Source organism: Fundulus heteroclitus, chromosome 5, assembly GCF_011125445.2.
Source record: "Fundulus heteroclitus isolate FHET01 chromosome 5, MU-UCD_Fhet_4.1, whole genome shotgun sequence".
Lineage (NCBI taxonomy): Eukaryota > Metazoa > Chordata > Actinopteri > Cyprinodontiformes > Fundulidae > Fundulus > Fundulus heteroclitus.
The window spans coordinates 24,847,915-24,872,845 of record NC_046365.1 but is presented as its reverse complement, the minus strand read 5'-3'; the positions used below and the strand labels follow the sequence as shown (position 1 = coordinate 24,872,845).

General features: G+C 41.7%; 1 protein-coding gene across 4 annotated transcripts in view; it reads right to left on the bottom strand.

Annotated features, from left to right (window-relative positions):
• Window positions 1-24,073, bottom strand: part of tmc6b (transmembrane channel-like 6b) — a 32,692-nt gene extending 8,619 nt beyond the window's left edge. For 2 of the 4 annotated variants that reach the window (XR_004931074.1, XM_036137268.1), the window contains exons 1-14: window positions 23,995-24,073; window positions 16,619-16,771; window positions 15,874-16,013; window positions 14,232-14,393; window positions 10,102-10,257; window positions 9,876-9,984; window positions 9,662-9,746; window positions 7,067-7,324; window positions 5,051-5,244; window positions 4,829-4,973; window positions 4,470-4,625; window positions 2,487-2,665; window positions 2,297-2,390; window positions 2,088-2,197 (exon numbers count right to left, since the gene is read on the bottom strand). Coding sequence is in view for 3 of the 4 variants with exons in the window: in XM_036137268.1 (XP_035993161.1) it covers window positions 2,088-2,197; window positions 2,297-2,390; window positions 2,487-2,665; window positions 4,470-4,625; window positions 4,829-4,973; window positions 5,051-5,244; window positions 7,067-7,324; window positions 9,662-9,746; window positions 9,876-9,984; window positions 10,102-10,257; window positions 14,232-14,393; window positions 15,874-16,013; window positions 16,619-16,674 (1,844 nt within the window). In the remaining variant the exon portion in view is untranslated. Of the gene's footprint in view, window positions 1-2,087; window positions 2,198-2,296; window positions 2,391-2,486; window positions 2,666-4,469; window positions 4,626-4,828; window positions 4,974-5,050; window positions 5,245-7,066; window positions 7,325-9,661; window positions 9,747-9,875; window positions 9,985-10,101; window positions 10,258-14,231; window positions 14,394-15,873; window positions 16,014-16,618; window positions 16,772-23,617; window positions 23,711-23,994 lie in introns of those variants that run through there. The other 2 variants (XM_036137269.1, XM_021309237.2) reach the window with 2 other exon arrangements.
• Between the last annotated feature and the right edge of the window lie 858 nt (window positions 24,074-24,931).

Below are 24,931 nucleotides of genomic sequence, written 5' to 3'. Positions count from 1 at the left end.
CATGTTACGTCATTTTAGCTACTACGCCACTCCATGTGGCCAAAAGTTTCCGCACCGCGCACCTGGGAAAGTTTGTAACAACACGGACAGTCTCCCTCGGAAAAACATGGCGGACGAGCAAGCTGGCAGGAGTCCAGAAATATAGAGATGTTGATGATTCGGCTCCCAAAAAAATCTCAGTGACCAAACAACAAATTGTTAACAAATCGTGGATAGAAATCTCCGTCACTCTCGGAAGAAAGTAAGAGGCTTAAATGTAGAAAACAACTGTGTTTTCTACTTTTACGTGTAGTGGGGTGTAGTACGCTTGGCGTACGAGCACAATGCTGCCCTCTAGAGTCTAGGAGAATAGGGCTGCAATGATTAGTCGACATTATCGACGCAAAAAATCCTGCGTCGACGCGTCATTTAAATAAACATTGTGGCGGTCTTAATATTTCCCTTTCAGTGGTAGACAGTTTAAATCACATAAGGTTCACTAAGGCTGCAGCAGAGGGCAGTATAGGGTCAGTTTCCCAGTTAGCAAACAGCACCCCTGTCACATGACCGCAGCTCTGCAGTAATAGTTGGTAGAGGAAGAAACTATGGTTAGCAAAGTTTTGTAAATTACACTTTCTTTGACACAAAATAAACTTTTAGATTGGTTTTAGGCGAGAATGTGGCTGCGTAAAACCGACATGTCTGCCTAGATAATGAAGATATGGATTAGTTGTGAAATGCCTGTTATGTCGGTTCTCGCTGCGCTTCAGCCAGCGGTAGCTGAGCGGGCGATCAAGCCCCTCAGCCATGGAGTTGGAGGCCTCCATGGACAGATTCAATCTAACGGTTATTATTGGTTTTATTTCAGCGTTTCATTTATCACTGAGATTAATAGTTGACATCAAATTTAACCTAAATTAGGGCTGGGCGATAAATCGATTTAATCGATTAATTTGAATTTACAATTCTTTAAGATTTCATTTTTGGAAAATCTGGATTTTGTGTTCCCAAAACACTCATTGGGTTTCCATGAAGAGAACAGGATGTGATGCTGAATATATGTTTAGGCAAATGTATTGTCAAAATATTGTTAAGTGGAAACTTTTTTTTTTTACCATAATACGAGGTACTTCATATACTTATCTACTTTTTTTTTTTTAAACTTAGTTTGAGGTTCACAAGTGCAGTGAAGCCTGTTCTTAGCTCAATGTGTAATACCACTAGCAGCAAATGTTTTGTTATATTTTCATTGTTTATAATTGCACGGCTGCCATCTTGTTTTACAAGGTTTTAAAATAATTTATTTAATTTCTTTTTATGAAACAAAAAGGAGGAAAAAAATTGATTAATTGGATTTGGTATTATAAAATTGGAGATTTATTTTTTAATCCATATCGCCCAGCCCTAACCTACATGAGGGGTTAGTTTTATATAACTTTAATGTGTGACAAGAGCGATTGAGTTTATTTGGAAATGAATAATTAACTAATTTTTAATATTGATGTCCGCATGTCTCATTTCTGCGTGGATTGTGCATGCGTCAAGCATAAAGTAACCTTATAGCATGATTTATGATTGATCTACGAGGTGGCCATACTACGTCATTTTGACCACTACGCCCCTCCGCACGGCCAAAGCTAACGCTAGCTGTGATTAGCTTGACGGACAGCCCCATGATCAGGTCCTGTCGGTCTGAGCTCTCCCTTTGAGCCTCTGCGTAGTACTGCATCACGCAACGCTCCATTCTGCTCCCCCAACCCCCTGTCCGAAGAGTGGGGTTCAATTTCAGCCCTCAACCCCGTCACTCAGCAGCCAGGTGCTGGCACCAAGGAGAAAGAACCCCCCGCAAGTGTTAACAAGCAGTCTCGCAATCCACACAGTCACAAAGACAAACAGGGGTTAGGCAAGGTGGGGCTGGGGGCAGTGTGCCATCCCATCGATTGGACACCCCCGTTAGAGCACGGGGGTGGGGCTTCCACCATGGATTGACGAAGGCCCTACAGCCCACAACCGTTGAACATCCCAGATAACATCTAGCTAGTTGAGTGGTATTTACACACATTTATTATGCGGTATTAAGAAAACTTGGCTCTTAACCGCTGACCCACCTCCAGAGCAGCTCCCCAAACAAAGTGTCCAGCAGAGTGAAGATGAAGTCGATGATTAGGAAGCGATAAAGCTCCTGACCAACAAAGCTCTCCCAGCACTCTGATGAGCTCTACAAAACAAACATGCACGATAGACAATGCATTCCTCTGCAAAACAAACAAAATTACTGTATTTTTTTTATAAATTAACCTCTCTCCAACAAGGTTACCTTAATGTAAGTAGTATTGTTAGAATTAACAGCCACCCGACCCAACCAGTGGTAGCAAAGGACTCCGAGCACGCTCACTTTTAACATCAAGTTTCTACAAAACAAAGACAACAGATCAACCAAAAGATACATCATGGTCTCTCCGTAATGAAATAGTTCTGCGATTTAACAATAATCTCGCCGATCGTACCGACTGAGTGCAACATATGTGCGTACAGATGGCGAGTCGTACTCCTCCATCCAGGCAGCGACGTTGAAGAGGACCGGCAACAGCAAGTTGAACAAGGAGACGAGGACAGGCAGGGCCAAGAGGCTGGCCTCTCTCAATAGTTGGTTGCTGGAAATATTATTGCTCTTCATCCGCTGGCTCTGTAGAGAGCAAAAACCACATAAAATGAAGAAAGTTACTACTAGGCATTTTTCTCATTGTCATTCAGATGCAAATGCTGTAAGAAGAAGAAAAAAACTTCTAAAGTTTTACACAAATGTTTCCTGATTTTAATATTCTTATTGTCAGTTCTGATTACGGATTAAAGTAACAGTGTCATACAAAATAACTTATGCCTCTTGACCTATTTCACATTTTGTTACGTTACTGCCACCAACTTCAATGTATTAGTCGGCATTCTATGAGACAAACTAAACACAAATAACTAAATTGACACTTTTTTTGTGTGTTTTTTTCCACAAATGAATTGGAGGTGTGGCATGCATCTATATTAGAACCCCTTTATTGTGAAGCTCCTTTTTAAAGGTAACCTCATCAGTAAACACAGTCCACCTGTATGTAAGGCAAGGCAGGTTTATTTATATAGCATCTTTCAGTAACAAGACGATTCAAAGTGCTGTACATGAACAGAAAAACATTACAGAGGCAATTATTTAATAGAAAAAGAAAAACATTACATTAAAAGGTGCAAAGCCACGTTATTTGACTTTTTCTTAATTTATGCGTCAGTAGCTCACTCTAGTTGCATACAAAGTTTTTCTGAAAGATTATCATGTCCTGCTGGTGTATTAGTTATTATTTTGGTGTTTTATGTTTTGTTTTTGCTCAATTTATTAGGAAATAAAGCCTTTTGTGTTTAACAGAAGCACGACACTGCACACGTGGATACCAGACGGCATATTCTCCTTGCTATTATTAGAAGGTTGTTGAGCAATGGGAGCCGACAATATTAAGACCACATCGTAGCGAGACGACGTAAGGTAAGAAAAAAAGCAGCACAGCTTTTAACAACGGTCTTTTATGAAGCGCTAGCTGCTACTGCTGTGTGGAGGTGGAGCTGGAGCCAGGAAAGTGACGTGAAAGATGGATAAAATGCGACAATTACCGGCAGACCCTTTGAAAAAAATCTGATACGTATCCGAATTAGTACATCACATGGAAGAAGACCAGATCAGATTTTTTTGTGGGGTGAAAAGATCAGAATTGGGCCGTTCCCACTGCCATGAAAAAGACAGATATGGGTCATATTTCCCTGCAGAGTGAACGTAGCCTAAGTCGCGTTTTTCTCCTTTCAAACTTAGAGGTACGGTCTGGAACTACTTCGGTTCAGAGTGCAGCCCGGGTTCACTTCCTGGTTCCTTAGCCAATCATATGAGAGTTCCCCGGGTTTCCCAAAACAGAGCGCAGCATTTGGTATTTTATGTTGGCATTAGAGCAGCAACCTGCTAACATGGGAGCCAGTAAGAGAAGCGGACCAGAAATAGAACAGAATACAGCATCATATACCTGTTCTGTAGGTCAAAAATCAGTGGAGTATCACAGCAAAAACACGACGTTGAGTAAAAGGCATTGTGTATGTATTGTCCAAATTTTTACAACAAAGTGTGGTTCTTACTTATAGCTCCTTAAAAAACTTGACATACTTTATTTTCTGTTGGTCTGTCACATTAAACCTTAATACTGAAATTGTTGTTGTTATCTCACAAAATGCAAAAGTTAACTTGTAGACCAGACTAATCAAACTGCCAAGATATTTCAATATATTTTCCAAACAACCACTAGGGGGCACCCTCAATAAGACAGTTTTCTCTAACCCATGCAAGATATTCATCAGCGTGTGTCTGATTTGCCTACAAAACAGAACTGGAACAGTGGAACAAAAACATCTTGTGTTCATGACCGTGCAACAAAAACAAAAAAAGAGAACAAACCAGTCAGCCTTACGTTGTGCATGTAATCTGAGAAGAAGTAAATGCTGGTCACGCATCCAATGGTTCCCGCAATGCAGATCGCCCAAGCCAGGCCGTGAACCATCGCTCTCCACAACGTCTGTAAAACCGTGTCCTTATTATTCCTGTCACTTAATTCTGCCAAAAGTTCCTGGAGAGAGAGGAGGTTGGCAATGGTTAAATGTAACGTCAGAGGGAAAGAAAAGAAAAGGAAGTGGTGATGGGAGTTCATAGCAAGGAATGCAGAGGGAGAAGAATGTGTCGGATCATCACATTCCTGTGAATGGCAGAGTAGGGAAGGACGAGAAAGGAAGGAGGCGATGGCATAAACACTCAAAGTGAGTTTACCCGTACCTTGAGCTGGGTGCAGATGTTTTCAGACATGAGTTTGACCGGGTTCGGCTTGATGACCTTAAAGTCCCACGAGCAGAACACCTTCATGGCCAGCATGCTGTGAGACTTGTCGATCCTGAAGCTCCGTCCAAACGATTTTGACATGCTTTGGGGGGGAAATAACATGTCGATATTTGGATATTTGCCTCCAATTAAAAGAATATCTGATTAACAGAAACTCACCTGTACACAAGGATGATGCATGTGATGAAGAGGGCCATTCCTATTGTGAAGAAATAGGCCAGTGGCATGTTGTAGGAGAGGTACTTGCCCTCCGTCTTGGCAGAGATGTTATTCTCCGTACTGTGAGTCCTGCTGCTCTGTAGTGTGTTGTTGCTGTAGTATCCGTAGTACATCAGGGTGTCAGAGAAAAAGCCCTGAAACAGAAAGGTGTTACAGGGATGAACGTCTGAACGCTGCTCACACCTTGTGCTGAAGCTAAGTAAAAAACTAACGAAATATTTTTTGAAAAGATAAAACCTGTTAAAACAGATTTGTTTTGGGTATTCTAAAACACAACAACCTAGCTCACGCAAGTTCATTTGTCTGGTTACATCTGCTTATATCCCGCTTTCTTCTAAAAACCTTAAAATTAAAAAGGCCACCGTTTCAAAATATGCACGTTTTAAACTTTTTTAAAAAAGGGGGGGTGAAAAATAACCTGAAATGGTTTTGAAGCTTTAACTTTAAACATTTCCAATTAGCCACACATTAGATTTCCAATCAGTACAGGAAATGTAACATTTTGATCAGATAACTGTTAAAGAAAAAAAACAAAAAAACATGCATAATCAATCATGTACAACATCCTGCACAGTGAAGCAGAAAGATAAAGAAGACAGAGAGCAAAGTGCCGCTGTGTGATTAATTACAAGCTGGCAGCCCAAACTGTAGCGGACATAAAAAGGCTGGAAGGTCTTGTCAACATTAAATAAAGACTATTTGGGCCAAGAATAAACAATAAATGAGTCAATTTAAAGCAAGTAAAACATTTTACCGCTAACCTTTATTGTATTCTGTACTAATGCTTACAGTTATAATTAAAGGACAATTTTCTGTGGGGAACTAATAAAATAGCTTTTCTTTGTAATATAATAGGCTACCTGCCATAAAAGATCTCAATGATCCACGAAAGTTTCAAAGATTTCAACTCATTTTATCAATTCACTGGTTTGGTTTATTAGGCAGATCAAAAATGAAGTTAACTCTGGCGTCTTTAACCTCAACATTAATTCATCTTTATTTGACAGGGACAACGTAAACAAACATGGCACTGAAGTGCTGCATATAAAGTTCATAGCTAATGCTAATTACAACCTGTCCCTAATGGGGCTTTTATACAAAATAGAATTTACATACTACACTACTTCAAATTGTAATACATGCATATCACACACAACTCTTACCTACTTACAATAATTCAAAATAAGTACACTTTTGGTTTGTCTTTAACCATTTTTGAGTCTGGACTATGTCCATGACTCTGCTGGCTGCCTGGCTCCAGCTCCTGAGGAATGTGGTTCCTCCCTCCCGCACAGCTAAAGGTGCCTTTCCACAACAGGAACCGTTTCTAGGAACCAGGGCTGCTTTCTTCTACCGTTACCACGCCAGGAACCAAAGTCCAATCTATACAGCTGAAAACGGCCCGGGTAAGAAGGTAGGCACACCATCATCCCTGAAACTGGCTTCCATGCTGTATTGATCTGATCCTGTTATGTCATTTTTATGGGGTTCTAGGTTTGGCTGTTGCTTCGTTCTCACATCAAAGTAGAAGCAGTGATGAAACCAGCGCTTTCAAACAGCGACAATTGACCAGGATGGGCGCTAATCCTCTCATAGTTTCGTCACGTTTCCAAAGCAGAAACAGGACTCATGCTGTAGGTATGACCAACAGAGCCGTTGGTTGTAATCTATACAACTCTAGTTTTTCCATGGTGCCCAGCGTGACTCTACACAAGTTATAAGATGTAAGGTGTTCCCCTACAGTGGGAACCGAGTGGCAGTGTGAAACGGCACGCTCCAGGAAATTAAAACTCTGAGGTAACTAACTTCTGGAAAGCTTAGCTGACATGGTGCTGAGACAGCAACCGTGAAGATCCGTAAGTATAGTGAGCGAATTAAAGGTGTGCTGGATGTTTCCACAAACTTGCCACCACTGCATGTGAAGGGTGTTGCAGGGTGCCGCATCAAGCCGCTTACCGCTCCGGTGAGGAGCTCCAGCCCCGTGAAGGCTTGGTTTCCTTCGTGCCGCCCCGGGGGGTACACCGCCTGCGGGACCACCAGGAACGAGCCCGTGACCAGAAGCAGGAAGACGTTGAAGAAGAGAAGAGTCTTGATGAACAGGAAGTAGGAGAGGACCCCGCTGCCGAAGCGCCCGCTGACTCTCTTGAGCGGCATTTGCCACAGAATAAGGGAGTGCAGGAAGGACAACAGGCTGTACCAGCAGTGCCTCAAAGCCTGAGAGGAGATGGGAGGAAAGACAGAATAAATACAGTAAAAAAAAAAAAAAAAATCACTGCTGCAATTCAAGACAGAGTACACACATCTGTGGTTTATTTCAGTCAAAAGACATAATTGCTTGGGCCGCAGAGCAACTGAAGTGCCGTAATAAAAGCACCAACAGGAAACGCCCACTGACATCTGATGGCAAACTAAGTGCTGCTAAAACCTTAAAGGGGATGAAAGATGGAAACTGAACTCACATTTTCTCTTTTCAGAGCATTGATTTACCTATCGTGAGTTAAAGGTAAAAGAATAGAGTCCTATCCTTTTGCATTATCCAGCTTCCTCGCCTTTATTTGTCCTCAAAACTCCACCTTTTACTACATTTGCTCTAAATAGACCGTGGCATACTGCGACTCTTTAATCTTTAACAGTAAAATCTCATTAGTGCTTTTAGTCTGATGCAATGTGCTGATAACGCATGAGGAGCGTGTCCAGAGGGATCCTGATGCACAGAGATCAGCTAGTGACTGGCACTGAACAAATAATCAGTGCAGAGTGTTCAAAAAAATTAATAAATCTGATTTCTTCACGATAAGCAACCCCTGCCAGGTCACGCCAACAAGGTGACTGTGTTTTCTTTCCCTTTGAAAATATGCACACTGTGCAGAGGAAGTGTTTGGAGAGCAGCAGCTAATTTCGTGTACTGATAGTGGCTGCCCTGCTTTGGCTGCTGACTGTTCAAAGACAATCCTCCTCTGTGGGCGTTAACGGCATGCTCTCTGCAGCAGCTTTTGCACCAACACACATCCTCTTACCAAGTCCAGCACGCATTGTTAAGCAGGCACTTTACAAAATAAATGATGGATATCTCAACCGTATACATGGATTGGGCCTTGGGTGGAATGCTATATGAACGTCTTCGTTGAAAGGCTTTTAACTCTGAAAGTTTGCCGTTTAAAGGAAGCCTTTGGCTGACGTAAAAAAGGCAACGTGTAGCAGAAACCTACCACTGCACATCCCCCACTAGCTAACCACTAAAAAAAAAAAAAAAAAAAAAAAAAAAAAAAAAAAAAAAAAAAAAAAAAAAAAAAAAAACAGTAAACCCTGGAGTTTACTAGTAGCATCGACTAGCTTTTCTTCAGCAGGAATAGGACAGCTTGTCAGGCTGGGTGAAAAAAAGGCCTTCCATTAATAGGATGATCTTAAATAGAAACTCAGAGCTGGAATAGTAGATCAAGGTAGACAGAAGAACAGTCGTGCAATTAAAAATGGACCAGTCAAAGGCCAGATTTAAGCCCAAATAAAAATCCATGGAACAAGACAAAAGCTACATTCCCACTGCAGGTCTTAAAGGTAGAAGTTTCCCCAAGTCCCTTTTTGAATGACTGCGCATGCAGTCATACCTTTCCCTTCTGCTCCTCAGGAGGATCACGTCTTAAAAATCTCCAAAATCCACTCTGGTCTCATTTCTTTCTACTGAGTCATTTCTCTTCTTCTCATAAACTTGTATGCGATTTGCTTCTGGCGACTCTCAGCCATGTTCAACATATACAGTGAGAGCAGCGGCGGTACAATGAACGGCTAACACTGAAGCTAATCGCTAACCTAGCCGCTAAGCTAACCTTTATAGCTTTATAGAACATAAACACTAGAGGTGCGAATGGGCAGCCAGTAAGCGGAAACTAACTAAGACGGTGCACTCACACTGGCGATACGTGAGCGCGTCAGAATGATCGACATTTGCCTGCAGTGGGAACGGGGCCTTTGTTCACAGATGTGCTTCTTCCAATTTGAGCTGGAACCATTTTGCAAAGACAGAGCCAACAACATCTTTATCTAGATGTGCCAAACTGGTAGAGACCCCCCACAGACCTGCAGCTAAAACTGTACCTTGAAATGTGAAAGGGTACGGGAAATGTAATTGAACCTTTCACATTGTTATCAACGAAGATAAATATGTATCATTTCCCTTTTCACATTTATGTACTATTTTGGGTGGGAATAACGGGGACGTTAATGGCTGTAAAATAAAAATACAAAGAAGTTTAAATGGTGTGACTGCCCAAAGAAGAAGAAACTATTCGTTCATTGCAATTGTAGATTCCAATGAAATTTGTCTTCTGCAACTGCATTTAGCAATCTGGGTGTAAGGGTCTTGCTCGGTGAACCGGATACTTGAAGCCTTTTCAGAACACAAGCGTGTCGCTCTAACCACTAAGCCACAACTCCCCAAAAAGTGGCGTAGGTGCTGCTACGTCACACCTACGCCACTTTTTGGGGAGTTGCACAAATGGAGTTGATATCTACCAAATGAGCCAAATAAAGCCTTATATTGTAAGTGCTACTTACCCTCATGATGGCATATTTCAGACGACTGTAACAGGTAATCTTACTGCTGGAATGCGTTTGTTTATTTTTTTCCAATGTCAACCTCCTGGTGGGAGACAGAACAACCATAAATGATACAGGTGCATTGAGAAAATATATTTATATTTATTTTTTTTTTAAACGGGAGCAATAATGAAGTTGAACTAAAACAAAAGAAAATAAAACCCAAATGCACCTGAGGTTTCTTTTCTCAGCCAGATTGAGAGGCATCGCTCGAAGCATCCTCTCTCTGTCTCCCACCGACAAGTTCTGCAGGTTGTTCACCAAGCGTTCCTGCTTATTGTCTGCAAGACATCCAACCGGTTTCATTTTAAATGAATTAAACTTAAACCTGTCTGAACGGATCAGGTTTTATTTCTTGTCAAACTTTGCACCAAAGATTTTCATTTTTCTTATTTCACCTGCTGAGTCCGTAGTGTCTGCGTCCATGCCATAACCCCGTATGCTGGGTCTGGCAGAGTGAGAGAAGTCTTTGATGGCCGGTCTGCTCTGCCTGCGTCTTCGGAGCTGCATGGACCTGTTGTAGTACTGAGAGATGATGGCTCCTCTGCTACGGCCTGGAGGAGGAAAAAACGGGCAGACTGGTTGGTGCATGGGTAATTCATCGTCTTGTTTCAACCAAAGCGATCTCACATCCGCATCAGCATCAAAATCTGTTCAGCCGCCCTCTGGTTACCGTAATTTTCCGCTTGGTTCATACGTTTCTAAGGACATTTATAGCAGTAAAATGGAAGCAATAGTCTGAATCCAAACTCCTCGACCTCCACCTATTGAGACAAAATTTATCTTGCGCCTCCATAGGGACAGGGAGGTGTTTCCATGACAGTCTAGAGCAGGGGCGTCAAACTAATTTCTATATGGGGCCACTTTGGCATCATAAAGTAATTAAAAGGGCCGCTTGCATGTGTAGAGACGATACTTTTCATTTCATAATTTCATTCCAGTTCACACAGTAGTATAAAAAATGCACAGTAACATAAAAGTAGCACCCTTAGGCCCAGTTTATACAGTTTATCTGCAAAAAAAGTTGATATTGGGGTGAGTTACACTTACAGGAGGCACAGTTTTAGCCACTTTATACACTTTAAAAGGATATGTGCCTTTTTTTTGGCTCTCGAGGGCTGGATAATTTACCCTGACGGGCCGGATTTGGCCCGCGGGCCTTGAGTTTGACACCTGTGGTCTAGAGAAAGCTCTCCCATGAGTCTGGTGCGGTCCAAAGACTTTCTGTATGTTTGTTAATGTATGAAAAAAAAGTCTAGTCAAGGATTTACTCAACTTATTCCTTTGTTGATGTAATGTTTTTCTTTTCCTATATAATATTTCCCTCTGTGATGTTTTTCTGTTCACGTACAGCACTTTGAATCATCTTGTTGCACTGAAAAGTGCTATATAAATAAACTTGCCCTGTCTTGCCTTTCCTATTGATGCATTCTTGAAACACGTCTCCAAGGAGACACGGAGCAAGAGCCCAAAACACATTAGCAAACTTCTTTTGATTTGGAGGAACAGATGAATAAATCAGAATATCATTTAAAAGTTCATTTATTTCAGTAACTTAATTCACGAAGTTAAAGACATTTTATAGATAACTACACATCAATGTTTTCAAGCCTTTTTTTCTGTTAATTACATTGATTTTTCCACCTACAGCTAATAAAAACATGATATTTAGGATTAGAATCCTACATCAAACCTACAAGAAATTATTTTATAGGGTCATTGCCCAAACTCCAGGATTCCAGGAAATAACACCAGTGTCGTGCAAGCGCATGGGATAAGAGAATAAAAAGCTAATCGTTAGGACATTACGCCTTACCTCAGAAGATGTAAGGCCTTCTGAGGTAAGTAAGTTAGAAGTATTATTTTGTTGTATAATATTATATAGAAATCTTATTTTATTTTGAAAGGAAATGTTTCATATTCAGTCAATGTTAATCTTTTTAGGGGAAAAACATAGCTACCCTTTTAGTTCGTCGATAACAGAAGGGGCGGACTGGCCAACGGGAGCCTGGTCCAGTCCGCTCAGCGATTTTGGGTCTCTGCCAGACAGATTGCAGTTGTGAGACGGAAAACAGAGACACACATTGTCACAGCAGCACTGTGGCCAGTGACTTTTCAGATCTCTGCTCCACCGATTTATTCATTTTCAAAAAAGCAGCTTCTCGTCTTTTTTTCTGTTTTATTTGCGACGTCACCGTGAAAGCACCATTTGTTCTCCAGTTATGTGAGGGAGCCTTTCCACTTCTCCAGTCAGTCTCACAGACACCGCTGTAAATGGCTTGTACTTGTATAGCGCTTTATCAAGTCTGACGACCCCAAAGCGCTTTACACTACAATCAGTCATTCACACACCCGTTCACACCCTGACGGTGGTGAGCTACATTGTAACCACAGCTGTCCTGGGGCAGGCTGACAGAAGTGAGTCACCTCTGACCACCACCAGCCGACAATTCGGGTGAAATGTCTTGCCTAACTGACTGGATTCGCAATGTTTGCTGAATGTGCGCTTCCGAAGCAGCAGATGCAAATTTTGTCAGAAGTAGAAGATCTCTTTGAAGATCTCTTTCACAGCATCTTATCTTTTTAGCAAAAGAAGTTCCTTTTCATTTCCAGGGCAGAACGGAGCTCCCTCCATTGCTTGAAAATTGCCCTGATATTTAGTCTGGTTTTGTTCCTTCGTCGATGTGAGTCACATTTTGCCCTTTTCGTTGCACTAAAGATTTTGTTTTTTTTACTCTTGCGTGGAGTCTGTGTTGGGGTCTGAGATGAGCTTTTTGCTGGTCTTTTGTGATCCATCTCTAAAACAGACGGTGTTCTCTAATGCCTCAGTGACAGCGGAAACACTCAACAAAGTAACATTTGAACAAGAGTTCAAACCGTTTGAACAAGAGAGCGTGCAGAGCGTCACACACGCACACGCTTGCCCACAGGATTCGGCCCGAATCCCTCTCATAAACTGACTAACGGGGCCTATAGATGCAACTCCTGTACATAGACGATAACTCATTTTACATGTCAGGCAATAGTAAGGGCCTGAATGGGAAAGAAAATTAATAATATTTAACTTCAAAACCTGCGCAAAACACCTTTAATACATTAATGTGGGCGCAATGAAAAGTATGTTTGACACCTTCTAAAAGGTTTTTAAAAGGTGCTTTTAATCTGACAAAAGAGCCTCATCAGGACACATTTTAATTTAAGGAGATGTAGCTGTCCTTCCTGAGATGACTCAGAGCAAAAGCTAATTTCAAACTCCTGTTTTCTAGTCCCCAATTTTTCTATCCCCACAAAGAAATGAAATTATAATGTATACATTCAGCTGGATGTCACTAAATTAAAATTGTCAATTATGTTATTAAAAAAAAAATCCAAACTATATCTCATATAGATCATTACTCAGAGTTATTTATTTCCAGCTGTTCATTTTCTGTTAAATTTTGAGGTTTATGGCTTCTAGCCAATACAAATCCAAAATTCTGTTTTTCTGCAAATCCAAATGCAGTTATTCCTGTAAAAGGAGGCCCAACCAAGTGTTGAGTCCATAACGTATACAGTAAATGGATCTATTTTTCAGGAAGACATTTTTTATATCCTCATCTGCCTCATTATGTCTGGAGTCTCTCCTCTTCTTCCTGACTATATAACACCACAGCTCATCTATGGGTTTCAGATCAGGCCACTCACCAAAGTGAAACCACAGTCATTAAAACGGGTAGGCAACGTCCTGCTGACAAATGAAGCATGAAGTGCTCTAAAAATGTCTGGCAAGTGGCTGCTCTGACTGGACAATAATGGTAAAAAAATAAAAAAAATAATAAAAAAATCACATATAGATGTATTTATTAAACACTTTGTGTAATCTATATTATTAATCTAAGGTTCATTTTTTAACTGAATTACTGACATTTTAATATATTCTAATTTGCTGAGGCGCATCAGTAGAATATCAAGACAAGTCAGTAAACAAGTCAGAGGAACTAAACAATATTACACATAAGGAGCTGTAACATGTGACCCCAGGAAATCATTACATTTCCGTTGGTTTTGGACAAAAGCGATAAGTCATCCTTAAAAACACGCTGTACCACCTGACCTTCCTCAGAAAGGAAGATTAACCGCTTCCTCATGAAAGGCAGCTCAGTTGCAACACATCCGGTGTTTCTGAGATGTAAACTATGGCACCAGTGATGCCAGGTTTTCTGTTTACTCTGAAAATAATAAAAAAAATTAAGTTTTTACCGGTTCCGTTGAGCAACTCTCAATGTTTACAAACGATACCTTTTAGATCAATATCAGGTTTCACCATCCTGAGGGTGACTGTGATACAACTCTACAAAATAAAAACTGCCTTCTTACAACATTTAAGTGCTGCTAAGAAGAGACATTTTCAGAAATGTTGTTTGAGTCAGCCATGCAAGAACAGCCTGTTCTCATTTTCTCAGAGGAACTATTAAGTGATAGAATATCTGTGAAACAAATACACTCCTTCGTCATCAGCATATGCTCTACTTATTGAACCTGTACTGACCAATAGTGCGACTAGGCATGGAGGAGAGGATCTTCATGGTGGCTGAAGACCAGCGCTCCTGGACAAGAGGGTCCGTTTGTCTGCCATTGTCCTCTTCTTCAGTGTCTCCACTTCCTATCCTCCATCGCGGGTCCTCAGGGTCTGACAGACGTGCCACATTGTCTGTCAAAGTAGACATGCAGGCACAAAATGAACATACTGCTGCACAAAACTGAGAGAAGAAAACTCTTTGATTTTAAAGACCAAATCTAATATTTTAGAGTAAGAAAACTTACAAATGTTTAAAGCATGAAAGATCAATCGTACATAATTTTCATTATGTAAAAAAAATGTGTCACGTAAAAAACAGGACTGTAACGAAATACGTTCAATAAAAGCGTGTCTCTTTTTGACACCGGAAAACGACGTGTGGATGTGATTTTTGTGAAAGCAATCCAGTGAAGAGGACAAATTTCTGGTCACCCACAAAAAAAAAAAAGCTCTGCTGGAAACACTGCCCCCCCCCCCCCCCACCACCCACACACACACACGTTTGTGAAACAATTACAATGTTGCATTTGAAGGAACTAACAGACATCACAGTTCATGACGTGGTATGACGAGATTGTTTGGGCAGGCAATCAACAGGCAGACCATAGCATTTATAAGGTAAGAAAATACTTTCTTTTAGAGTAGCCTTTACTCATTATCTCTTCTGATATCTGCAGATGGTGCCAAATAAAAAACTTGCCAAACATTCCTGCTGCATGGTTTTAATCAACAACAATTAGTTTCAGCTGCGACTCAATTTTTCCTCTATCTGAGGTAAATAGGCTGAATGGAGGAGGGAACATTACACTACTCCAGTTATAATTTTACTTCCCATCCATCAATCACATGAGTGGCATTAGCTTGAAGTGATTTTTAATGGCCAAACAACATGTTCCGAGTAAACGAACATAAGCAAACTTGGGATTCTGAGGGGTGTGACAAACAGCATCCTCAGAAATACGGACTGATTTATGTGGAGAAAGGTGAGACTTGCATAACAAATGCATAACTTCCTAACAAAGTATTCTGGTGACACAGCTGTGTCAGCAGAGGTGCTGACTCCAGTGCATGGAACTGGAGCAGAAACTGAATCTATGCAAGTGCTGACAGAATTTGAGTTTTTCAAATTACAGTTTTTGTCACAAGCAGTCGTTTCCCACCTCGGTTAATGACAAACAGTTGTGTTCAGCACAGATCACTTCAAAAATCTGACATTTCTCCTCATTACCTTCTTCTCATTAGGTAACAAACCCCTAAATGTATGAATGCAATTTCTAGCTAGATACTTTGCCATCACTGCTTCTCTGGTTATTTTGTTTGTCATTGGGGTTGTTGTTGTTTTTTTTTTTGGGGGGGGGGGGGGCACTATTTTATGATGGACAACTTTGGAGCTCTAAGCTAAATGTCAACACTCTACAGCAGCTTCAACCGTTTTCTCAGCTCCCTCGTCTTCACTTTTTTTCTGGTGAGTTTTTTACGCATATTTGGATTTGCTGCACAAGCATGAACATAAGTGAGAATCAAAAGTTACAAACACTAAGTCACATTCCATTTAACTTAAGCTTTCTATTATTCATCTCAATTGACGTGCAGAGAGTCTTAAATGGAGTACCTCGATCCTCCTCTTCCAGATCCTTCTGCAGATTCTGCAGCTCGATGGCAGCCCAATCTTCGCTCTGACTCTGTTGTTCTCCAACTTCTGAAATCAGCTGGCTGAACGAATTATGAACAGCATCTTCATCTGCTGGGCTTCTAACAGAGGAGCATAGGGAGAAGGCAGTGGATTAAAAGTGAGGCACATAAGTACAGACTAGATGTTTCAGTTAACAATGAGGGGCCATTTGAGGACGGGAAAGAACTAACTCTATGCTGAAGATGAAATGCAATGATTCAGAAACATCATCGGTTGTAAGCGCAGCCTTTGATTGCAGTATAATTAGCGCTTAAATCATCCTTCCGCTTGATGTACAGTAAATACAACAGAGACGTAGCTTTTACATTTATGCTAAAAAACAATTCAAGATACAGCAAGTCTATTTTCCTTTCGACCTCTATACAGACACCAGAGGAAGGAAGCACAGATTCAAGAAGCCAAAGTAGCATTTCTTTCAGTAAAGAACAATGAACTAGAAATTAGCAGCAGATCACATGATACACAACTAAAAGCACAGAGGGGGGAAAAAATCCCGGGACAGAGTTCAGCATGTTGCTCCTTTCCGTTTGATCTTCTCTTCCCACTTTCTGAGTCTTATTGTAACAACCCACGAGCTGACAGCATGAAAGAACAAGACCAGGCAAGAGAAACCAACAAAAGTGAAACACCAACTTTACATAAAAGTATCAAAAATGAGACTCACTCCAGTCCAGCTTCCACTTGGGGGTGACCCAGGTCAAAGTTAACGCTTTGAGCCATTTCTTCTCCTCTGACCAGCTTGCTGGCCTCGCGGCGCGATCACACCCTCACCTGCTCAGACCTGCGCTCCACTCCCACCATGGTGTTTACTCCTAACCTGCCGGAGGAGGAAACAAGTTAGAGGAGGCGGTGCGATGAGTTGCGGCGTACGCATGACTGAAAAAATGCCCACAGTCTCCTTTCCAACCCACTGCCTCTGTCGTGTCTTAGCTTGTCCTGAACTGTTGTTATCAACGCGCACAGAAACTGACTGTACATAACCCTTGTCCCTACACTCGACATCAATATGGAACAGAAATAACACAAAAGTAATTGCTTAACCACCAAAAAGGAAATAGTTATTAGCTTACAGCTCCATATATCATCATTCCTTTGTCCCTGCAGCCTGCATTCAGACACAACAGACATGAAACGACAATGAGTCACGTTTTCGCCTCGCCGTGACGGATTACGTCAATTATCCCCAGACCTAAAAAGAGATCTATTGTGACTGAGGCCAGGAGTCCGCCGTCACCACTGTAATGAATATTAATGAGACACACAAAGATAATGACAGATTATAAAGAGTTTTGCATATGGGAAATTTGGAAAATATAAATTGGTCCGCTATAAATTTGTGCGTTACCGCTCCGTTAAAAAGTTTAATCCAGCATCCAGACGTGTCCTGCTGCACAAATGCTTTACGGATGTGAAGTTAAGCATTAATGAGGAGTTTAAGATTGAAGAAAACAGAGCCAGACCTTCAGTAATGAGTAATAAAACCTCCCTACCCGGACTATCCAAAATTACTTTGAGAAGGGGGGGGGGGGGGGGGGCGTTTGGATGGCATACACATCTGCTTAACTGATGACTAACAATTAAAATTACAATTACGATACTTTTTTGGTCGTCAAACAGATTTTTGAACACAGTTGGTAAGATGCATCTGGATTTTATTTAGGGGTACAAGAGTAAAGGGGGCATAATATAGATTTATTTGTATATTTAAAATAGATTTTTTTTAAAAATGTCCTTCCACTTCACAATTGAGTGCATTTAGGTCTATGGTTGTAACATGATAAGATGTGGAAAAGCTCAAGCAGTATCGTCAGGATTATGTGAAAAGTCTGCCCATACACCTTACAGCTTGGAGGTACAGGGAACCCTCCAGCTGAAATAAAGCAAAAGCTTCCTACTCCTGTGAAGGAGCGTTAGGAGTCTGATTTTTTCTTTTGCCTATCAGCGGTGCCCATTTTCATCACCTCTTGCTATTATAACTGAATCCATTCAGATGGGGTTTTTTTTTATAAAAAGTTTGAGGAAATAACTTTTCAGTTTTAAACAAATGCCATTCAATCATTCCAACACCATTCATAGATAACACCTTTTCGGCTTGTCAACAATCTGAATAACCAGCTCAAATCGCAGTGATACTGAATGAATCAGCTCGCTGGAAAGATTGATATTTGCAACGTAATCACCATGTGCGCTGAAAAAATAAATCTGTGTTTCTCAAAACAAGTGCTGCGTTATCATTAACACAGAGTTTTGTTTTCTCGTGAGAATGAGATTTTTTGTTCTCACGTTGAGCAAACCACATGAAGGACTTTGAAGCAGGAGCACCTGTTCTTGGTTTCCATGACTCAGCATATTTACTCTATTGACTCTTCTTTTTTTCTTTTGCCCTTTATATGTTCAGCATGGTCGACATGACCGCAGCGTGCACTTTAGGATCTGAAACCAGATTTATATAAAACAGCCGACAGAAAAATGATTGTAGAGGATGGCTTTCTACACTACATATGAAATTAAAGACCTAAAGGCAGGTTTGTCCTGTTTTCCACCTTTGACACCGACTGGACAAAAACGAAGAAGAAAACGCTGCTCTTCTAACACACCGTAACCTTCATCAAAAAGAGATGTCAACAACGTGAGGGCTTACACTTTAATGCCAGGCTGTAATCAGCGAAAGCCGGCACCTCCGCCGTGACGATGTAGCCGGGTGTGCGTCCTGAAAGGGCGCCCCCGGGCCACGGATGAGTGGATCCGACTACGCTCTGGATCTGCTTTGGGATGGAGGAAAGTTGGCAAAACCACGGGAGGAACGGTAGCAGCGGGGAACATCTAAATGGTGGAACCTACTTTAGCTTCTTTGCCTCAAACATGCCTGTGTAAAGTCTCAGTTATCCGAGTAATGGCTGCCCCAAACAGGCTTAAACCGGAGGCAACCGGACTTTTCAGTCAGTGTGTTCCTGAAAACGGTTCGACATCTATCCAGGATCCTTTGTGTCCATTTAATTTGTCTTTGAGATTGATAAGAAATTATTAATTGAATTGTAGACTGCTGGTAAGGCGTTGAAACAGAAGTCCCGTTTTCAGTGGGTCGTTGTCTCGAAAACAAAGTCCAAGTTGCTTCTCTACCTCGTTTTATTTGATAAGGTTAACATTGGAAGAAGAATGAAAAGACGAAGGACAGTTAAGCGTTTATGATTTCTATTGCTTTGAAGGTCTAAGAGAAAAGTTTAAACAGCCAAGTGCCACTGGAATAGCAGCACCGCTTTTACATCTAGTTTATGCCATTTAATCAAAGTTGGATGATTGAACATCATTGTTATATATATTCATTTTACTATTAGAGATCTCTTTTCATAAGACACTTGCTGTGTCCAGAATATCACTCTTCCGTGGTTCGGTTTTCTCCTGAGGCACAGCTGACATGGAGTTTGTCCGCATTAGGAGGAAAGACCTAACCTGACTCTCGCCAGCTGTATGTCGCTCCACCTAGCTTCACTCACATACATCTGGGACCTCTCCACAGGAATTACCTTTATTGAAGGCTGGGCCTTATCAAAAATCCTTGAATATGATTGGATAAGCCACTTGTCTGTCATCTTTATCGACGTGCTATTTCAACCACTCACACCGAAGCTAACCCGCGACACTGTGAGAACAACGCAGGAAAAAAAAAAAGATGTGTTTTGTTGACAGTGAGTTGACAGGAAGAGGGGGAAGACAGGCGGTAAAGCGCCGCGGGTCGGAGTCGATCCCGGGCCGACCGCATCGAGGACAAAAGGCCTCCTAACATGGTTCACGCTAACCGCTCCGGGGCGCGTCCGCGTCAAAACTTGCCAAATCCGGTCAGGAGAAGGGTGAAAACATGGTTTCCACCAACAAAAGCCTTCAGAGGTGTTCTCTGATGTTCTTTTAATGAAACAATATTAGGTAGATTGGACAACACAGAAGAAATAGCAGCATCAATGCTAACGCTTGCTTCCTCGATGCGAGCCGCCATTGTCTGAATCAAAACAGTCTCACGTCACGGTCGCTTCTCCACTACGTCACATCTATGAAACTCCAGCCCTGCGTCCTGATTGGCTGGACAATAAAATGGGTTGAAGAAATCACTCTCTATGGGAGATGTCCCAGATGGATGTGAGTGAAGCCAGGCGGAGCGACATGCATCTGGCGAGAGTCAGGTTAGGAAAGACCACGGCTGATTTTGGAAATCTGTTGCAGGCCACTGAATCTGTAGAAATATCGGTCGCTATTTTTTTTTTTTTAAATTGTTATTTTTTAGGATTTTTTTTTTGTGGCTCTTTTATTGAAGTAAGGGTGGCAGGAAGGGGGGCTGAGAGAGAGGGGGAAGAGATGCGGCAAAGGGCTGCAGGCCGGAATCAAACCTGGGTCAGCTGGTCGAGGATTAATGGGTCATGCCTGCTACCCACTGAACCACATTTAAACTCAATTTGTTTGTTTGTTTTGTTTTTACAAGAGCCAGACAGGGAAAGAGCACAGATATAAAAGCAGCAAAATTGTTCAATTAGATCTATAAGCTGGCATCTTTACTGATTCTTGTATTATGTGAATCACATTGCACCTAAACCAGGAAAATAATTTTGACCAAATTTCAGTCCAAATCAGACAAATTTAGCAGCTTACTTGATAGATCATACTTGGCACTGATTAGTCTGCAGTCTCAGGACTGTTTAATGAACGGCAATTGCAACATATACTATTCAAAGTTATGAATCGGCATATATCATTGGCTGTTGTTAAAAGGCTTAAAGGAGGAGCCGGATAAGCAAAAAAAGGGGGAATCCAATAAAACGTCTTCACATAGATCGCATTGTCTGAAAAATCCGATTTATCTCTGTTTTGTTCTCCCCCTTTCCTTAAAAGAAACCTCTTTCACTCTCCAGCCCAGGCCTTACGTTCGCGTCCCTGCACGCCTGGCATTTGGCAGCTTCATAAACGGGAACAAACTTTCCCCACAATTTCTACGACAAGCAGTAATCCAGACTCTGAACAGGGCGCACACTGGAGGTGACTGAAGTTTAACACCCTGGATGAAAATCTGGACACTTTTAAGACTTTTTAAGGCCTTAAATTTAAAGTTTCGTATTTATTTATTTTTTTAGACGTTTTAAGACCCTGTGGGAACCCTGTTTATTAGACATTAGGGTTATCCTAAAAAGACAGTTTATGTGAGCAAAAACAGCTGATGTAAAAAAAAAAAAAGGAAAAAAAAGAGGAAAGTTTTTATTTAATTAAAAGGAAAACAATGTGAATTTTAACTATTTCATGTTGGAACTATCAGTTTATGTTCAGGATGTTCATGTAGTTACATTTGATCCTCAAACCAGTGTCAATATGTGAAAACAGATCTTTAAACTTGTTATAGTTCAGGCTATTATCCAGCAACGACACCGACTGAGGAGCCGGTCTGACCGAATAGACGACAAGTCTCTCTTTTCTTTTCTTGCTGGAGGTTACATTAAACGGCACATCCACTTCCTGTTGACACACAGGCATGTAGTTCCAGACCGAGAAACAACTCGACTTCCTGCTAAACAACAACCTCCCCGTACAGGTCGTGTTAAACGCAGTATAGGTGTGCCATTACGTTTGCTTCAGATGGACGCAGACGTTTTGTCAAGCTGGATGAGAATATACGAACTGCCCTACATATCAGTCAGCCTGGGATCAACACACCCAGGCGTCCTCTGGAGAGACAATCTGATAGAGTTGGAGACCTTCTGCAAGGCGGAGTGGGTAAATACCCTCAGCTCAGGGAGTGACCTGAACATTGTACCCAACAAAGGGCTTCCAGTCTAATACAGCTAACACTATTATTACACACTGAAAGGCCTTTTAAAAAGGTGTTTTTGTTTGTTTATTTATTTTTTAAATCCAGTGTAACATACTCACAGTGCTTGGTTACGTCTACGCATGTGAAGAATGTGCACGGACATGAGATAAGACCCTTTTCTCGGGGTGTGGAGGCACGTCTAGATTTAGTCCCGGCTGAATGCAGGTCATGCCGCACACACGTACGTCAGTGAAGCTCCGAATATCGGCAGCCAAAATGACCAAAAGTCCTTCTATAGCCGCCCTCTTTTTTCTCTGCAAACACATTCTTCCCTCGTTACTCGCAGCCTTTTCTCATTACCAAGACGTTTTTCCAGGATCATGTTACACTTTTTCTCCATCTGCTCCGTTCATATTCTCTGTGCTTTTCTGTGCAGCTCGAACACTTAAAGACACGGCCGTCCCCGGAGACTCTGCAGGGGACGGCTGAGGATATTGTGGGAGTGGGACAAAACGCATTGGAGATCGGGTCAGAGTTGAGGCGTTCTTCTGCCAAATAAAATACCCTTGACAAAACGAGGAAGGGGAGCGGAGGGGAGGGTCGGGTACGGAACAAAGACTAGCAGCGTATGAGTTTAGGCTGGATTCAGACAAAGCTGGTGAAAAACAAACTAAATTAAAAGCTGCAAAACATGAGAGCAGACTGACAAAGCACCCAGGATTAAAGGTCAATCCCTTGCATCACAAGGACGAGTGTTTATGATCCAGAACTGAAACCGAAGGAGATTTAATCAGCAGAAACGGACGGTTCTGAAAGGTGGCGATGAGAAGAGGAAGAAGGTCCAAAAGTCATCTGTCCGGTCCACGCTGAGGAACTTAGGCGACAGCCAGGCGGTCGGTTCCCACAGCGCCGGGAAAGACCAGCAAACAGAACCAGCTGTGGAAACGAATGGCCTGAACTGATTATGTCACGATCCTAATGCAGGGTTTTGTTTTGTTTTTTTAAATCCATGCAGGGCTGTGAATGCAAACAAGCTGCTGATGCACTGCGTCGGAATCTGCTAAACTTATGTAGACGGGTTTGTACTGATGCTGGGATGAGTTCAACGCACCTTAAGGTTCATAAACAACACGGGAAGATGACGGAAAGGATGACCTGAGAGGGGGTGAAGTTTAGAAAACTGTGGATGAAGCACTCTGAAACAAGGAGGGGGGGAGCAGACTGAGCGATGACATAATCTGTGGTTATAACTTAGATGAGCGTGCAGTCCCAAAAAACATCTGACATGATCGGTGCATCTCTGTCATTTATTGACAGCATCGTGGCAGTATCTGTAAAACGATTTTCTCTTTTCTTGTGATCTTGGGTCAGATAACTTCACAAGTTTACACCCTGAAGACCGAGAACCATAAATTATACATAGAGTTTCAGCATTTATAACGCTGCAGCTGTCACTTAAAGGGGCAACACGACGCCGCACACAGGCGCAAGCATACGCAGCCCAAGACGATCCTAATCATGTTCATAAGTACAAGATCAGTCGATCATATCACGGCAGGCGATTTAAAACCAAAAACAAAGCTTTCCATCTGAGATATCCCAACCGAGCCGATGTCTTTCCAGCGACCAAGTGAAGCTTGTGTTGACAGACAACTAACTAAAACGCAGCTTTTTATCTGAACTGTGCAGGAATCCGGTTACAGTGTAATTTCACACTGAAGTCTGTTCCTGACCTAGAACCGTCCTCATTCGGGGCAGGGGAGGTAGGGGAGGGCTGTAAATTGTAGGTTTACCGCTCAGAGAGAGATAATGGGAACACAGACAATAACAAAAAAAGTTCCTGTTGTAAAAAGAGAGAAGCAGAAGAAGCCCTACCTGCCATCACAGAGCAGAAAACTCTCCGTTCACCACCGACTGTCAGTCTGAACCACCTCTGTCTGAATGAGCTCCGACCAGAGCAGCTCCACAGCCCTCCCCTCCTTCCTTCCCGCAGTCCGTGCACTTTAAGCCCTCCACCATCGACTCTGCTAGGACTCCTGCTCGTTAAAGTTACCGACTAGCTTACACTTTAACTGACGAACGGTTACGGACATGCGAGCCAGATTCGTTGTTTTTTTTTTTTTTTTGACGGTCTATTAACCTGGCAAAAGTACTTAATACGCACAATAAACTTCACCAACAACTTAATGAATCAATAAAAGGCAATAAAACAACAGTTAGAGCCGTGCAGATTGTGCTTGGAGCTCACTTACCGTCTCGCCAACTTGTCAAGCCCGTTGGTTCGACCGTTGCTGTCAGTCATAGCAGCAGCAGATCTGTCGGTGCCAGCAGCGGTGGGAGAAACCATTAACACGTTGACTTTTTAAAAATAAAAAACATTAAAACAAACACATACAGCGTCCATAACGGTTCAAAGCCACGCGTATCTGTTTGAATATAGGATATCATATTCAATGGTTTCAATTCGTTTTTGTTATAAATGTTTTTTTTTTTTTTTGTTAAGATGTCGAGTTTAATGTAAAAGTTGACCCCCCGCAGAGCCGGCACGGTTGGTTCAGTCCAATTCTGGCTACCTACAGAAGACGAAGCCTGACATATCAGTACAGTAAAAGAAACAAAAACATATTGTACATCGTACATAAAGACACACAGATTATGATAAATTATGGGTTTTCCAAGATGTTTAGGTCGCTTAATATGTGAAAGAGTTCCATATGTTTGTCTATCAGCTTCATAGATACTAAAAAAAACTGTTGGAGTAGCTCTTTGTGGAAGAACAGGGAAAGATGAGTTGATTTTTAGAAATCGACATTTGTGAATGAAACATTTCCCCATGATAAATATAATGTTCATTACGTTTCCAAAATGTAGGCTATATTGTTTATTCTCTCAAGTAGTCGCGACCTATAAACTATATCGTATGATGTGATGTGAAGCAACTCAGAGATGACATGAGGTTGTGGCTTGGGGCCCGATGTGTGGAGGATATGGGAGAAGAGGGCAAGTTTAACGGGCTGAACTTAATAGCGAACCAGGATGATTTGTTTATTTATTTTTGTTCTGGTGAGATGTATGTGTGGACAATCAAATCACAGTTTCAAACATACACTTTGTTTGATGTTTGGTCTGTGTTGAAATTACAGCCTTTATGAGAGCCTACTGATGGTTTGGGCGCCCTAAGCAGTGGTT